General features: G+C 55.7%; 5 protein-coding genes across 7 annotated transcripts in view; all 5 read left to right on the top strand.

Moving 5' to 3' along the window:
* LOC126642588 (feather keratin 4-like) overlaps nucleotides 1-9,742 on the top strand; it is a 29,286-nt gene extending 19,544 nt beyond the window's left edge. The window contains exon 3 of one of the 3 annotated variants that reach the window (XM_050320339.1): nucleotides 9,651-9,742. The gene's annotated coding sequence lies outside the window, so the exon portion shown is untranslated. The remainder of the gene's footprint in view (nucleotides 1-9,650) is intronic. The other 2 variants (XM_050320338.1, XM_050320337.1) reach the window with 2 other exon arrangements.
* LOC126642595 (feather keratin 4-like) lies at nucleotides 1,194-1,546 on the top strand. Its single transcript, XM_050320345.1, has one exon. The coding sequence runs from the start codon at nucleotides 1,214-1,216 to the stop codon at nucleotides 1,544-1,546; it is 333 nt and encodes a 110-aa protein (XP_050176302.1). The 5' UTR covers nucleotides 1,194-1,213.
* LOC126642594 (feather keratin 4-like) lies at nucleotides 4,956-5,454 on the top strand. Its single transcript, XM_050320344.1, has one exon. The coding sequence runs from the start codon at nucleotides 5,122-5,124 to the stop codon at nucleotides 5,452-5,454; it is 333 nt and encodes a 110-aa protein (XP_050176301.1). The 5' UTR covers nucleotides 4,956-5,121.
* Nucleotides 9,228-9,592, top strand: LOC126642591 (feather keratin 4-like). Its single transcript, XM_050320342.1, has one exon. The coding sequence runs from the start codon at nucleotides 9,248-9,250 to the stop codon at nucleotides 9,581-9,583; it is 336 nt and encodes a 111-aa protein (XP_050176299.1). The 5' UTR covers nucleotides 9,228-9,247; the 3' UTR covers nucleotides 9,584-9,592.
* A 4,871-nt stretch (nucleotides 9,743-14,613) lies between the features above and the next one.
* LOC126642589 (feather keratin 4-like) lies at nucleotides 14,614-14,989 on the top strand. Its single transcript, XM_050320340.1, has one exon. The coding sequence runs from the start codon at nucleotides 14,634-14,636 to the stop codon at nucleotides 14,967-14,969; it is 336 nt and encodes a 111-aa protein (XP_050176297.1). The 5' UTR covers nucleotides 14,614-14,633; the 3' UTR covers nucleotides 14,970-14,989.
* Nucleotides 14,990-16,545: the final 1,556 nt, after the last annotated feature.

Below are 16,545 nucleotides of genomic sequence, written 5' to 3'. Positions count from 1 at the left end.
CCACCCTGACACATCTTCAATGGAACTGCTCCCAAACAACAACTGTCCCTAGAAAGCTGTCTGCAAGGGCAGATGGACACGGTCTCAAGGACAGGGCATGGAATCACAGATTTCCACGTAGGAATTCCCTTGTTATGACAGAAGAGGAGACAGGAGCTTGCCAACTGTCCACTGGTAATTATAATTTTTTACTCACAGGTCCAGGATGTTTGCAACCTATTAGTTTTGTTACATCTTAGAAGTTATGAAACTTCATTGCTTGAATGTGGAATAAGGGAATTGATGTCACAGCCCAGCCTGGGCACAAAGGGATCGAGCCCCATTGGGTGTTTCTTTCTTGCATTTTTTCATGAGATCAAGGAACACATTTTAAATAACAGAGTACATTGTCCTGTAAACCTGAGAAATTCAAAAGGACCATACCAATGGGAAAAGTTCAGCCTGAGGAGCCTCTGCTTTTCCAGATCCTTTCTCTGGATCCCATTCAAGATACAAGGGCAGGAGCTCTCCTTCATCCATTAGGAAGGGATGCCAGGCATTATGACCTTTCCAAGCTGATGCAGCAGTGGCCTCTCGCAGGACATCAAATGGCTCCCTCAGCATTCCTGGGTGCAACACAAGCACTGAGGGACAGCCAGTCACACAGAACAAGAGGGGGCCCACTCAGCACAAAGCACCCACAAAGCACAGCACACAAGGGACACCAAATCACCTCCCTCATGACATCACACCTCTCCTGGGCTCTGGGTGTTTCTCAGCCCTCCCTGACACACCTCCAACAACCCAAGCCTCCCACAAACCAACCCCTCCAAGCTGCCGCCAGCTGACAGTGCTGGGCCAAGGCTGTGCCGCCCCTGCGGGAGCTGCATAAAAGCCGGCCCAGCGCCTCTCTCCCTCACACGCTTCTCCTGACGCCTTCTCCTGCCTTCTGTGCCGCCAACCAGGTGAGCCTGCAGCCCCTGACAACCCCCTCCTGCTCCTGCCACACCGCCCCCCTGGCCCCTCTCTCCCAGCACGCTCTGCCCCAGCCTCAGCAGCCCTCACGCCTCCCCACAGCCCCACAGCAGCCTCCCCACTGCCTCGCCCTCCTGCAACACCGCCCCTCGCACCCCCACGGCCCTGCGCTGCCTCAGCCCCCTCTCTGCTCTGCTCTGCTCTTCCCTTCCCTTCTCTTCTCTTCCCTGCCCTCACAGGGCCCCTCCACACCACACCCATGGCCTGCTACGACCTCTGCCGCCCCTGCGCACCCACCCCGCTGGCCAACAGCTGCAACCAGCCCTGTGTCACCCAGTGCCAGGACTCCACCGTCCTCATCCAGCCCTCCCCCGTGCTCGTCACCCTGCCAGGGCCCATCATGACCTCCTTCCCCCAGAGCTCCGCCGTCGGATCCAGCGCAGGGGCTGCCCTGGGCACGGAGCTCAATGCCCAGGGACAGCCCATCTCCGGCGCCTTTGGGGCCTTTGGCTACGGCCTCGGCTCTGCCCGTGCCTTTGGCTACGGCCTGGGAGGCCTGGGCTGCTACGGCACCAGGGGCTCCATCTGCTGAGGGTCCTCCACAACACCCCTCACACCACCAGCTGGCGACTCTGCAAAAATGTGATACAGCAAAAGGACTTCAACACGTGATCGCTCTGCTTAAACCTCATACTGGATCCCTTCTACTTTTTTTCTATGTTTTCTCTCTATTGTATCAATAAAGTTCTCCTGCAGCACAGATTCAGATGACTCCTTGACTTTTTTATTTCCCATGGGCTTAGATCCTCACCCCCCACAATCCCAGGGATCAACGGGCTCCTGGGGAGTTGGGCAAGAGCCACAACACCTTTGTCAGCAAATACCCCCCCAGCACTGACACACACACTGCACAGGCTGGGGGGCCTTCCAAAACATGGCACAAACCCATCAGCTGCTGCACCAAAGGCTTCCCCACAACAATGCTCTCCTGCACAGCCTCTGCCAAAGTCTCTCTGGGCCAGCACACACTGCACAAACTCTCTCACCCAGCAAGATTTTTAAACCCTCCCAGCAAACAGAGTCACAAAATCATCCAGTTGGGAAGGAACTCTGGAGAGAAGTGCTCAACCCCCCGTTTTAGCAAGACCAGCAAAAGCAGAATTCCCAGGGCCATGGTCACTTCAGTTTTACATCTCCAGGGGCACAGATCCCACCACCATCTGTGTACACCCTCACACTGTAAATCCTTCACTTTCTTGCCAAAGGTATTCCACCTGGGTTCACTCTGGAGGGGCAGTGCAGGGGCAGGGACTGATCTCTTCTCTCTCAGCACCAGGGACAGCACTCGAGGAAACGGCTGGAGCTGAGTCTGGACAGGTTTAGGCTGGAGAGCAGGAAAAAGGTTTTCACCTTGGTGAAGGTGGTTGAGGACTGGAACAGGCTCCCCAGGACAGTGGGCACAGCACCAAGCCTGTCTGAGATCAAGAAGGGTTTAGAAAATGCTCTCAGAGCCATGGAGGGTTTGCTGGGCTGTCCTGTGCCAGGGCTGGGAATTGGACTCAGTGATCCTCATGGGTCCCTTCCAATTCACAATATTCTAGGATTCTAGACCATAAATGCAAAAGATCATTGAGTCCAACCATTCTCCCAGCACAGCCAGAGCCACCACTTCACCCATGTCCCCAAGTGCCACATCCACACGGCATTTACAGCCCTCCAGGGACGCTGACTCCACCACTGCCCTGGGCAGCCTGTGCCAAGAACTGACAACCCTTCCCTGGAAGGAATTTTCCCATAGAGGCAACTCAGCGTCCCCTGGGGCAACTTGAGCCATTTCCTCTCCTCCCATGGCTTGGTAGCAGGGACACAACACTGACACTGCCCTTGTTCTGAGCCCCATTCAGGCAACTCCAGAGAGCAACCAGCTCACCCCTCTCCTGCTGAAAATCCAACATCCCCAGTCCCTGCCACTGCTCCTCACGGGGCTTCTTCTCCTCACCCTTCCCCACTTGCCCTTCCCACGTGTCCCAGCAAAGCCCAGCACTGGGAGCCCAGAGTGGGACCTTGCTGGGCCCAGCTCACACCAGCGCTACGGATGAACCAACACGAGACTGGGGGAGCACGGGAGGCCTCCCTGAATCACAGGCACTGCTTTCCCAATCCCACTGGGAAAGGTCAGGGATAGAGACAGGCTGGCAGAGATGGAACCAAGGAGGGGAGCAATGACTGCAGTGCAAGGGGCAGCTCCTCATGTCTGGTCCAGCTAAAAAGGTACAGCCCAGCCTGACAGGGCTGGGATGCTTTGGGGTCCCTCCTCACAACACATCCCCAAACCACAGCACACGAGGGACACGGGGGGACCTCACTGATCACACCCCACCTCTCCAAAGCTTTGCTCACATCTCCAGCCCTCCCTGACAAACCTTTTCAACACCAACATTTGGTCTCCAATACTCCCAGTGAAAAGCTGCTGCCAAGGTCAGATGGACACGGCCTCAAGGGCAGGACATGAATCCCAGAATTCCACAAAGGAATGCCCACACCATGACAGAGGGGGAAGGAGGAGCTCACTGACCTTCCACTGGCAATTGTGGTTTTTGGCTCACAGGACCACAACACTAAAACTGACGGGTCATGTGCAGGAAACCTCACGGCTTCAATGCGGAATCAGCTCAGTGACATCACAGACCAGCCGGGAAACAAAGGCATCCAGCCCAATTTGTTCCTTGTTGACTGGATTTCTTGATCAGGTCAGGAAATACAGTTCACATCACAGAGTACATCAATGAGCTCCCCTGGCATTCCTGGGTGCAGCCCAGGGATTTATTTACACCCAGGTGTACAAAAGAAGAGGGTCCACGCTCCACAACACACCCACAAATGAGAGCACATGAGAACATGGGGTGACCTCACTGCTGACACCCAAATGCTCCAAGGCTTCCACTGCTGATTCAGCCCTGCTGGAGACGCAGATTCCACGGAACTGCTCCCAAACACCAACTGTCCCTTGAAAGCTGCCTCCAAGGGCAGATGGACACGGCCTCAAGGGCAGGACATGGAATCACAGAATTCCACAAAGGAACATCCACAAAATGACAGAAGAGGAGAGTGGAGCCCACTGACCATCCAACTGTAATTACAGTTTTTGCTCACATGTACAAGATGTTACAACCTATGGGTTCTATGTTATGAAACTTCATGGCTTGAATGCGGAATAAGGGAATTGGGGTCACAGCCCAGCCTGGCCACAAAGGGATCGAGCCCTGCTGGGTGATTGTTTTTGGCATATCTTAATCAGGTCAGGAAAAACAGTTTAAAAGAAAAGAGAACATTGTTCTGTAGATTTGAATAATCCAAATAAAGCATAAAAATGAAACAAGTTCAGCTTGAGCAGCAACTGGTTTTCCAGATCCTCTCTCTTCATCCAACTCAAGATACAAGGGCAGGAGCTCTCCTTCATCCATCGGGAAGCACTCTCAGAAAGAATGACCTTGGCAAGTTGATGAAGAGTGGCCACCCCAGGACATCAAATGGCTCCCTCAGCATTCCTGGGTGCAACTCAAGCACTGAGGAACATCCAGTCCCACAGAACAAGAGGGGGCCCACTCAGCACAAAGCACCCACAAACCACAGCACACGAGGGCCACCAAATCACCTCCCTGATGACATCACACCTCTCCTGGCCTCTGGGTGTTTACTCAGCCCTCCCTGACACACCTCCAACAACCCAAGCCTCCCACAAACCAACCCCTCCAAGCTGCCGCCAGCTGACAGTGCTGGGCCAAGGCTGTGCCGCCCCTGCGGGAGCTGCATAAAAGCCGGCCCAGCGCCTCTCTCCCTCACACGCTTCTCCTGACGCCTTCTCCTGCCTTCTGTGCCGCCAACCAGGTGAGCCTGCAGCCCCTGACAACCCCCTCCTGCTCCTGCCACACCGCCCCCCTGGCCCCTCTCTCCCAGCACGCTCTGCCCCAGCCTCAGCAGCCCTCACGCCTCCCCACAGCCCCACAGCAGCCTCCCCACTGCCTCGCCCTCCTGCAACACCGCCCCTCGCACCCCCACGGCCCTGCGCTGCCTCAGCCCCCTCTCTGCTCTGCTCTGCTCTTCCCTTCCCTTCTCTTCCCTTCTCTTCTCTTCCCTGCCCTCACAGGGCCCCTCCACACCACACCCATGGCCTGCTACGACCTCTGCCGCCCCTGCGCACCCACCCCGCTGGCCAACAGCTGCAACCAGCCCTGTGTCACCCAGTGCCAGGACTCCACCGTCCTCATCCAGCCCTCCCCCGTGCGCGTCACCCTGCCAGGGCCCATCATGACCTCCTTCCCCCAGAGCTCCGCCGTCGGATCCAGCGCAGGGGCTGCCCTGGGCACGGAGCTCAATGCCCAGGGACAGCCCATCTCCGCCGCCTTTGGGGCCTTTGGCTACGGCCTCGGCTCTGCCCGTGCCTTTGGCTACGGCCTGGGAGGCCTGGGCTGCTACGGCACCAGGGGCTCCATCTGCTGAGGCTCCTTCCACCACAGCTCACACCACCAGCTCGGGGCTCTTGAAAACCTCATAGAACCAAATGACCTCAACACATGATCGCTCTGCTTGCACCTCACACCGGATCCCTTCCATTGTGTCTCCTGTCTTTTGTCTCTTTTGTCTCAATAAAGTTCTTCTGCATCAAACCCTGACATGACTCTTCTACTTTTTAATTCCAATTGCTCTCTCATCCTCATCCAACACAATGCTGGGGATCAAGAGGCCACTGGGGAGTTGGAAAGGGCCATAACACCCTTCTTAGCAAATCTGTCACCAGCTCTAACACAGAAGGGCAATGGAAGGGGGATGGAGGGGACCTTCCAGAACATGGGAAAATCCCATCATTTGCTACAGCAAGGGCCTTGACACCACAATGCTCTCCTGCACACACCTCTGCCAAAGTCTCTCTGGGCCAGCTCCAACTCTCTAACCCAGCAGGACTCTCAAACCCTCCAAGCAGTCACAAAATGGTTCAATTTGGCAGGAGCTCTGCAGTTCACGTGTTTCAACTCTGCTGCTGAAGCAAAACCAGCAAGAGCAGTTTTTCCAGGACCAGGGCCAGTTCCGCGTTAGATCTGCCAGGACAGAGACTCCTCTTCCACTCTGTGACCTCCCTCACACAGAACAAGGTTTGTCTTCTCTGCCCATGGAATTCCATCTCTTTTCCCTGTCACCAGTGGCCCCTTGTCCTGCCCGTGTGCTCTGCTGACAAGAGCTGGGCTCCCTCCACTTCCTTCCCTGCCACCAGGGATTCACCCCCACTGAGGACACTGCCCTGCCCAGCGTTGGCTCCTGCCACTCCCAGCTCTCTCAGCCTCTCCTCTAGCCAAGATGCTCCACTCTCCTCAGTACCTTGATGGCCCTGCAATGGTTTTGCTCCACTAAATCCAGGAGCTTCTCCCACTGGGGAGCCCACAAGTGTCCCCAGCTCCTCACTGGAGCCCTCACCAGTGCTCAGGGGACAGCAAGAGTCAACACCAACTACTTCATCACCTTGCCCAATCCTGACCTGGACACTTCTGGCCCCTTTCCCACACTGGTACAAGGCCACCCCCTGGACCATTTCTTCTCCAGCTGCACCACAAAGGCTTGATCTGATAACAGAGGAATTACAGGAAAACAATTGATCCAATTAACCCCAGACATTCCTCCTGTCTGGACTGACCCCTCCCACAAACAGCTCTGGGCCCCTGCCCTTGCTCAACTCCAGGACATGGCCATGGCCATCACCACTCCTGTTTTCAGGGCTGGCCCAAGGGATGCAGCTCCTGGGCTACAGCACTGCACACTTGTTGTTCCATCTGCCCTTTGGGCCACTCACCCCAAGGCTCTGGGCCCAGCCCTGCAGACACTTCTCACCCCCCCACACTGGGCACTGACACAGCCTGGCCTTTTGGGCAGGCTCTGCCATCAGGCAATGCTCGTGTCCAACAACCCTGGGCACCCCCAAATCCTCTTCCTGCCCATCACACAGAAAAGATGCCCAGAGAAGGCACCTCACCCCCTGATGCTCAGCCCAGGACAGGGCCCAAAAGGCCAAAGCTCTCAAAATCTTAAATGGCTCTTGAAGGGCCCCAAAACCCCCCAGGGCACAGTGAGCAGGAACAGTCAGGTCTAGTGTCAGGCTTAGGCAGGTGGAAGCAAAGGGGAGAGGGATGGAAGGTGAGGGAAGGGGCAACACCTCAGCCCAGGCACAGGGGAAAGCCCAGAGCAGCCTGACAGGGCTGGGATGCTTTGGGGCCCCTCCTCACAACACACCCCAAACCACAGCACACGAGGGACATGGGGGGACCTCACTGATCACACCCCACCTCTCTAAAGCTTTGCTCAAATCTCCAGCCCTCCCTCACACGCCCCATCAACTCCAGCCTTTGGCCTCCAATACTCACAGTGAAAAGCTGCTGCCAAGGTCAGATGGACACGGCCTCAAGGGCAGGACATGGAATCACAGAATTCCACAAAGGAATTCCTTTCTTGTGACAGAGGAGGAGAGAGAAGCTTGACAACTGTCCACTAGTGATTCCAGTTCTTTCATCAAAGGTCCAGGATGTTACAACTTTGGGTTATAAATTAGGAAACCTCATGGTTTGAATGCAGAAAAAGCCAACTGCCCAGCCTGTTGGGTTCAGGGATCAGGCCCAGCTGGTTGTTTCTTTCTTGGCTTTCTTAATGAGGTAAAAACACACACTTTGAATGACAGAGGATGTTGTCACATGAATTTGAGAAATGCAAATGGAACATAACACTGGAACAAGGCCAACCTGACCAGCCTCGACTTCTCCAGTTCCTCCCTCTGGATCATCCTGTTCAAGCCAAGAGGGGAATGAGCTCTCCTTTCCCATCAGGAAGAGCTTCCAGGCACTGTGACCTTTCCAAGCTATTGGAGAGGGACCCCTGAACATCACCCAGCTCCCTCAGCACTCCTGGGTGCAACACAAAGGCTGATGGACATCCAGTCACACGGAACAAGAGGCTCCACAATTCCCAACACACCCACAACCCACAGCACACGAGTGCTCACAGGCTGAGCACACTGAGGGCACCCCACCTGCCACAGCTTTGCTCACACCTCCAGCCCTGCCTGAAACGAACTTGGCATGAAATCCTCCCAAATCCAACACTCCCCTAAAAGCTGCAACCAAGCTCAGATGGACACGGCCTTAAGGGCAGGACATGGAATCACAGAATTCCATAAAGGAATGTCTGCACTGTGACAGAGGAGGAGAGAGGAGAACACTGACCAACCACCAGGCATTAAAATATTTTACTCATATCTACAGGATGTTACAACTTACAAGTGATACGTTATGAAACCTCATGGCTTGAATGTGCAATAAAGGGAATTGGGGTCACAGCCCAGCCTGGCCACAAAGGGATCGAGCCCTGTTGGGTGATTGTTTATGGCATTTCTTTATCAGGCCAGGAAATACAATTTAAAGGAAAGAGAACATTGTTCTGTAGATTTGAGTAATTCAAATGGAGCATAAAAATGGAACAAGTTCAGGCTGAGCAGCCTCTGGATTTTCAGATCCTCTCTCTGGATCCCATTCAAAATACAAGGGCAGGAGCTCTCCTTCATCCATCAGGAAACACTCCCAGGAAGAATGACCTTGGCAAGCTCATGGAGAGTGGCCTCCCCAGGACCCACAAAATGACTCCCTCAGCATTCCTGGGTGCAACACAAGCACTGAGGGACAACTACAGAACAAGAGGGGGCCCACTCAGCACAAAGCACCCACAAACCACAGCACATGAGGGACACCAAATCACCTCCCTCATGACATCACACCTCTCCTGGCCTCTGGGTGTTTCTTCAGCCCTCCCTGACACACCTCCGACAACCCAAGCCTCCCACAAACCAAGCCCTCCAAGCTGCCGCCAGCTGACAGTGCTGGGCCAAGGCTGTGCCGCCCCTGCGGGAGCTGCATAAAAGCCGGCCCAGCGCCTCTCTCCCTCACACGCTTCTCCTGACGCCTTCTCCTGCCTTCTGTGCCGCCAACCAGGTGAGCCTGCAGCCCCTGACAACCCCCTCCTGCTCCTGCCACACCGCCCCCCTGGCCCCTCTCTCCCAGCACGCTCTGCCCCAGCCTCAGCAGCCCTCACGCCTCCCCACAGCCCCACAGCAGCCTCCCCACTGCCTCGCCCTCCTGCAACACCGCCCCTCGCACCCCCACGGCCCTGCGCTGCCTCAGCCCCCTCTCTGCTCTGCTCTTCCCTTCTCTTCTCTTCTCTTCTCTTCCCTGCCCTCACAGGGCCCCTCCACACCACACCCATGGCCTGCTACGACCTCTGCCGCCCCTGCGCACCCACCCCGCTGGCCAACAGCTGCAACCAGCCCTGTGTCACCCAGTGCCAGGACTCCACCGTCCTCATCCAGCCCTCCCCCGTGCGCGTCACCCTGCCAGGGCCCATCATGACCTCCTTCCCCCAGAGCTCCGCCGTCGGATCCAGCGCAGGGGCTGCCCTGGGCACGGAGCTCAATGCCCAGGGACAGCCCATCTCCGGCGCCTTTGGGGCCTTTGGCTACGGCCTCGGCTCTGCCCGTGCCTTTGGCTACGGCCTGGCAGGCCTGGGCTGCTACGGCACCAGGGGCTGCTCCACCTGCTGAGCCCCCAAACAACTGCCCCTACACCACCAGCTCGGGGCTCTGCCAACACCTCCTGCAAGCAAAGCACCTCAGCTGACCATCGCCCTACTGGCACCTCACACTGCATCCCTTCCACTTGTGTCTCTTGGTTTTTCACTCTTTGGTCTCAATAAAGTTCTCCTGCAGCAAAACATCAGATGCCTCCTCAGCCTTTCTTCTCCCAACTCTCCCAGAACTTCCTTTGGCACAGAGCTCTGGCACCAGATGCCATCGCATGGGGGGAGAAGGGACCAGCTCTCTCCTAGGAAATATTTCACAAGCATCAACACACACTGGGACAGAAGGGCCTTCCCCAGTGGGACACAAACTCTTCCCTTGCCCAAACACAGCCTTGGACACACCACCCACCCCTCTGACACAAACTCCCAGGGGGTGCTGCCTTAAGTGTCCATGCACACCGCGGGCTCCAGCCCTTCATCAGCCCCAAGGCTCTGCTTGCATCCTAGAATCATAGAATGAACTGCGTTGGAAGAGACCTCCGAGATCATCAAGTCCAACCCTTGATCCAACCCCACTTTGATTACCACATCATGGCACTCAGTGCCACATCCAGCCTCATCTTAAAATCCTCCAGGGATGGGGAATCCACCACCTCTGTGGGCAGGCCATTCCAATGCCTGATCACTCTCTCTGCAAAGAACTTCTTTCCAATATCCAACCTAAACCTCCCCTGGCACAGTTTAATCCTGTGCCCTCTTGTCCTGCTGCTGATTTCCTGGGAGAAGAGACCAACTCCCACCTGGCTACAACCTCCTCTCAGGGAGTTGTAGAGTGATGGGGTCACCCCTGAGCCTCCTCTTCTCCAGACTAAACAACCCCAGCTCCCTCAGCCTCTCCTCACAGCACTTGTGCTCCAGTCCCTTCCCGAACCTGGTTGCTCTTCTCTGGACCTGCTCCAGCTCCTCCATGTCCTTCCTGACCTGAGGGGCCCAGAACTGAACACAGCACTCAAGGTCTGGCCTCAGCAGCTCTGAGTACAGGGGAAGGATCACTGCCCTGCTCCTGCTGCCACTCTGTTCTTGATGCAGGCCAGGATCCATTTGCCTTCTTGGCCAATCTCACCACAAATCAGCAGTAATCAACAATCCCCTCCCTCTCCCTGCTGCCCACACCGTAGCCACGAGCCCAGGACACAGAGGGGTTTCTGGGCTGCCAGGGCACATTCCTGGCTCCCATTCACTTCTTCACCCAACAGTGCCCTCCAAGCCTTCTCCACAGGGCTGCTCTCAAACAGTCCCCACCAGCCTGCAGCCCTCTTAGGGACTCACACAACCCACCAGCTCCTGGCCCTGTGGAATTTCAGGAGGATCACACAGCTCCTCCTGCCCAGCCTGTCCAGGCCCCTCTGGCTGCCATCCCTTCCCTCCACAGGAACAACCACAACACTCAGCTTGGGCTCATCCACACTCTTGCCGAGCTTGCCCTTAATCCATGACCCTGATGGAAATGGTGAAGGTCAAACCTCCACTGTGCAAGGTTCAGAACATCAGCCCAGCCACAAAAGCACCCGCAGCAGATCCACCAGCACCTGCTCTGCTCAGCCTTTGAGGCTTCTCCACAGGATACAGGAACACCCACACCAGGACAGACGAGGAGAGGAAGCACATTGACCTTCCTCTGGTGATCAGAGGCTTCTCCTCACAAGAGAAAAGATATTAAGAATTAGGGCTAATAAGTTATAAAACCTTATGGTCTGAATGCTGACCAAGTGAACTGATGTCACAGACCAGCCTGGGCAAAAAGGGACCAAGCCCTGCTGTTGCTTGTTCATTGCATTTCTTGATGAGGTCACAAACTCAGTTGCAAGGACAGAGTCTCATGGCCTGTAAATCTGAGAGATCCAAAGGCACCGTAACCCTGGCAATGAGGGCACCTGAGCACAGGCCACTTCTCCAGGCACTCACTCCTGCTCTGCCTCCAGAAACCAAGCCAGGAGCTCTCTGTCAGCCCTCAGCAAGCGCTCCCAGGCACTGTGCCCAGGAGCAGCTGATGGCAAGAGGAGCACAGTGGCCTCCCCAGCACATCAGGCAGCTCCCTCAGCATTCCTGGCTGCAGCACCTCAGGCCCTGAGGCCACAGCTGCACCAAGGGACACAGCAAACCTTCCTCCAGGCCTTCCCCTTGCCCAGCAACACTCACTGCTCGCCTGACAAACCCCCTGCAAACTCTCCCCGGGGCTCCAGGGGGGCAGCTCTGCCTGGGAGGCTTTGGGGCCTCATCTTCACAATGGCCCCAAACCACAGCACACCAGGGACACGGGGGGACCTCACTGATGGCACCACCAATTTCCTTTGCCTTTGGTTTATTCAGCCCTCCCTGACACACACCCAACAAGCCAACCCTCCCAAAAACCAACTCCTCAAAGCTGCCACCAAGGTCAGATGGACACAGCCTCAAGGGTAGGACATTGAATGACAGAATTCCACAAAGGAATGTCTGCACAAGGATAGAAGAGGAGAGTGGAGCCCACTGATCAATCACCAGTCATTATAATATTTTACTAATAGGTACAGGATGTTACAATATTGGGTTATATGTTATGAAACCTCATGGCTTGAATGCGGAATAAGGGAATTGGGGTCACAGCCCAGCCTGGGCACAAAGGGATCGAGCCCCGTTGGGGCTTTGGTTATTGCATTTCCTCAAGAGGTCAAGAAATAAAGGTATGTTAACAAAATACCTTGTTTTGTGAAAATTTCTGAAACTTAATGCACCATATGAGTGGAACCTGAGCAGCCTGAATTCAGTCTCAGCAGCCCAAACTTTTCCAGGTCCTCTGTCTTGCTCTCAGTCACAATTCCAGGGAATCAGCTCTCTTTCATCCCTCAAGAATTGCTCCAAAGGAAGAATGACCTTTCCAAGCTGACAGAGAGTGGCCTCCCCAGGACACCAAATGGCTCCCGCAGAAAAAAGAATCAGTGGTGCTCAAGGAATCTCTGCGAGGAGATCGTGGCATGTTGATTAAATGGTTCAGGTGGCAAAGATTTTGCAGACCAATTTATCCCAACCACCTGCCGTGGGCAGGGACACCTTAGAAAAGGCCAGGTTGAGGTGACCCCTGTCCAACCTGGCCCTGCACACTGCCAGGGATGGAGCAGCCACAGCTTCTCTGGGCAACCCCTGCCACAGCCTCCCCACCCTCACAGGGAAGAATTTATGTCTGACATCTCACCTAAACCTCTCCTGTTCTACTTGAAATATATTCCTCCATCCCCTAGCACTGCCTGCCCGTGCAGCAGTTCAGTCCAAAGGCTCAAGCAGGGACAACTCAACCATGGTCAGGCAGGACTGCAGGAACCTGAGGCCATTTCCTCTTGTTCTCAGGAAAAGGGGCCAAAAGCCACCTTGTAACCAACATCTTTCTGGTACCTGGAGAGACTGAGAAGGTCTCCCCTCAGCCTTCTGTCCCTGGAAAAAAGAACTCCCAGGAGATACAAACACCACCCATAACACTTCTTCCCCAGGAGCCTCACAAATTACTCGCTGGACACTCTTCTTCAACCAGACCACAAACCCTGTGACCCCAGTGGGGGAACTTGCTGACCCCAGAGAAACAGCAGTGGGAAAGACCAGGCAGAAGAGTAGGCTTAGTGGGCTGGCAGTTGGGCTGGCAGGGACGACAATGAGTGCAGGGGCAACCCCTCCCACCCAGCAGAGCTGAAAAGCCCAGCCCAGCCTGACAGGGCTGGGAGGGTTTGGGGCCCCCTTCACAACACACCCACAAACCACAGCACACGAGGGACACGGGGTGACCTCACTGATGACAACCTAATTTTGTTGGGTTTTGTTCTTTATTCAGTCCACCCTGACACATCTTCAATGGAACTGCTCCCAAACAACAACTGTCCCTTGAAAGCTGCCGCCAAGGGCAGATGGACACGGTCTCAAGGGCAGGGCATGGAATCACAGAATTCCACGTAGGAATTCCCTTCTTATGACAGAAGAGGAGACAGGAGCTTGTCAACTGTCCACTAGTAATTATAATTTTTTACTCACAGGTCCAGGATGTTTACAGCCTATTAGTTTTGTTACATCTTAGAAGTTATGAAACTTCATTGCTTGAACGTGGAACAAGAGAACTGATGTCACAGCCCAGCCTGGGCACAAAGGGATCGAGCCCCATTGGGTGTTTCTTTCTTGCATTTTTTCAGGAGGTCAAGGAACACATTTTAAATAACAGAGTACATTGTCCTGTAAACCTGAGAAATTCAAAAGGACCATACCAATGGGAAAAGTTCAGCCTGAGCAGCCTCTGCTTTTCCAGATCCTCCCTCTTGATCCCATTCAAGATACAAGGGCAGGAGCTCTCCTTCATCCATCAGGAAGGGATCCCAGGCATTTTACCTCTCCAAGGTCCAGCAGTGTCCTCTTGCAGGAGCCACAAAATGGCTCCCTCAGCATTCCTGGGTGCAACACAAGCACTGAGGGACATCCAGTCCCACAGAACAAGAGGGGGCCCACTCAGCACAAAGCACCCACAAACCACAGCACACGAGGGACACCAAATCACCTCCCTCATGACATCACACCTCTCCTGGGCTCTGGGTGTTTACTCAGCCCTCCCTGACACACCTCCAACAAGCCAAGCCTCCCACAAACCAACCCCTCCAAGCTGCCGCCAGCTGACAGTGCTGGGCCAAGGCTGTGCCGCCCCTGCGGGAGCTGCATAAAAGCCGGCCCAGCGCCTCTCTCCCTCACACGCTTCTCCTGACGCCTTCTCCTGCCTTCTGTGCCGCCAACCAGGTGAGCCTGCAGCCCCTGACAACCCCCTCCTGCTCCTGCCACACCGCCCCCCTGGCCCCTCTCTCCCAGCACGCTCTGCCCCAGCCTCAGCAGCCCTCACGCCTCCCCACAGCCCCACAGCAGCCTCCCCACTGCCTCGCCCTCCTGCAACACCGCCCCTCGCACCCCCACGGCCCTGCGCTGCCTCAGCCCCCTCTCTGCTCTGCTCTGCTCTTCCCTTCCCTTCTCTTCTCTTCCCTGCCCTCACAGGGCCCCTCCACACCACACCCATGGCCTGCTACGACCTCTGCCGCCCCTGCGCACCCACCCCGCTGGCCAACAGCTGCAACCAGCCCTGTGTCACCCAGTGCCAGGACTCCACCGTCCTCATCCAGCCCTCCCCCGTGCGCGTCACCCTGCCAGGGCCCATCATGACCTCCTTCCCCCAGAGCTCCGCCGTCGGATCCAGCGCAGGGGCTGCCCTGGGCACGGAGCTCAATGCCCAGGGACAGCCCATCTCCGGCGCCTTTGGGGCCTTTGGCTACGGCCTCGGCTCTGCCCGTGCCTTTGGCTACGGCCTGGGAGGCCTGGGCTGCTACGGCACCAGGGGCTGCTCCACCTGCTGAGCCCCCAAACAACTGCCCCAACACCAACCACCCGCCACCTGCAATCCTCCACCTGCAACAGGGATTCATCTCCGGCCCAAGGCTCTCCCATGGCCTCAGCACTTCCAGCTCCTGCTCTCAGGGCTCCCACCAAGGAAGCAGGGAAGGGGCCAGCCCGCGCTGCTGCCAACATGGCCCAGCTCCCTCCTCCTCTTCTCCCCCTTCCTTCTCTCCAGCGCCCCTTGGGCTCTGCCCAGTCCCCTCTGCTGCAAACACCTTCTCACAACACACACACCATCGGCCACCTCCGCTGGGCTGCTCCCAGCAAGGGCAGCAGGAAGACCTGGGGGCTCTGCAGAAATTTCCTGCCAGGGAAGGACCTTGGCTGATGGTCGCCCTCCTGGCACCTCAGACCAGATCCCTTCCCCTGCCTGATTGTTCCTTTTCTCTCTTTTGTCTCAATAAACTTCTCCTGCATCACAGCCTCTCATGAGTCGTCTTCTTTTTGTTTTAATGGTCTGCCAAACTCACTGAGCACAAGCCAGGATTCAACAGGCCATTGGGGTTGGTGGAAAATGGGCTATAATACTTTTTTTAACAAACCTATCACAACCACTAACACACAGACTGCACAGGGTTTGGACCCTTCCAGGACATGACACAAACCCATCACCTGCTGCACCAAAGGCTTCCCCACAACAATGCTCTCCTGCACAGCCTCTGCCAAAGTCTCTCTGGGCCAGCACACACTGCACAAACTCCGTAAGTCAGCAGGACTTTTCAGTCCTCCCAATAAAAATCAGAGTCACAAAGACATCACGTTGGACAGGAACTCTGCAGTGCACGTTTTTCAACTCTCCTGCTCAAGCAAAACCAGCAAGAGCAGGATTTCCAGGACCAGGGCCAGTTCAGTGTTAGATCTGCCAGGACAGAGACTCCTCCACTCTGTGACCTCCCTCACACAGAACAAGGCTTTTCTTCTCTGCCCACGGAATTCCATCTCTTTTCCCTGTTACCAGTGGCCCCTTGTCCTGCCCGTGTGCTCTGCTGACAAGAGCTGGGCTCCCTCCACTTCCTTCCCTGACACCAGGGATTCACCCCCACTGAGGACACTGCCCTGCCCAGCCTTGGCTCCTGCCACTCCCAGCTCTCTCAGCCTCTCCTCTAGCCAAGATGCTCCAGCCCCTTCAGGATCTTTGTGGCCATTCCCTGGCCAGGCTCCACTCACTCCATGTGATTTTCCAACCGGGGAGCCCAGAAGTGCTCACAGACCTCACCTGGGACATGGCAAGTGCTGAGGAGACAGAAAGAGTCACCTCCATGTTCTTCACCACAACGTTTTCCCAATCATGGCTTGGAGATTTCTGGTCCCTTTTTTCATACTGGTTCATGGCCACCTCCTGGGCCATTCCTTCTCCACCAGGACACCAAAATCTTGTCCCAATAAGAGATGAATTACATGAAAACAATTGATTCAATTGACCCTTAGACATTCCTCCTGCCTGGGCTGACCCCTCCCAGAAACTCTGGAGACCCCAAAGGTGTTCAGCCTAAGCAGCCAGAAGCAGCTGCACAGCCAGAGGCCTCAGAGACAACG

The sequence above is a fragment of the Myiozetetes cayanensis genome, unplaced genomic scaffold (genome assembly GCF_022539395.1).
Source record: "Myiozetetes cayanensis isolate MyiCay16 unplaced genomic scaffold, myiCay2020 scf233, whole genome shotgun sequence".
NCBI lineage: Eukaryota > Metazoa > Chordata > Aves > Passeriformes > Tyrannidae > Myiozetetes > Myiozetetes cayanensis.
Note: the sequence above shows the minus strand (reverse complement) of the source record. Positions and strands in the feature narration are given on the sequence as shown.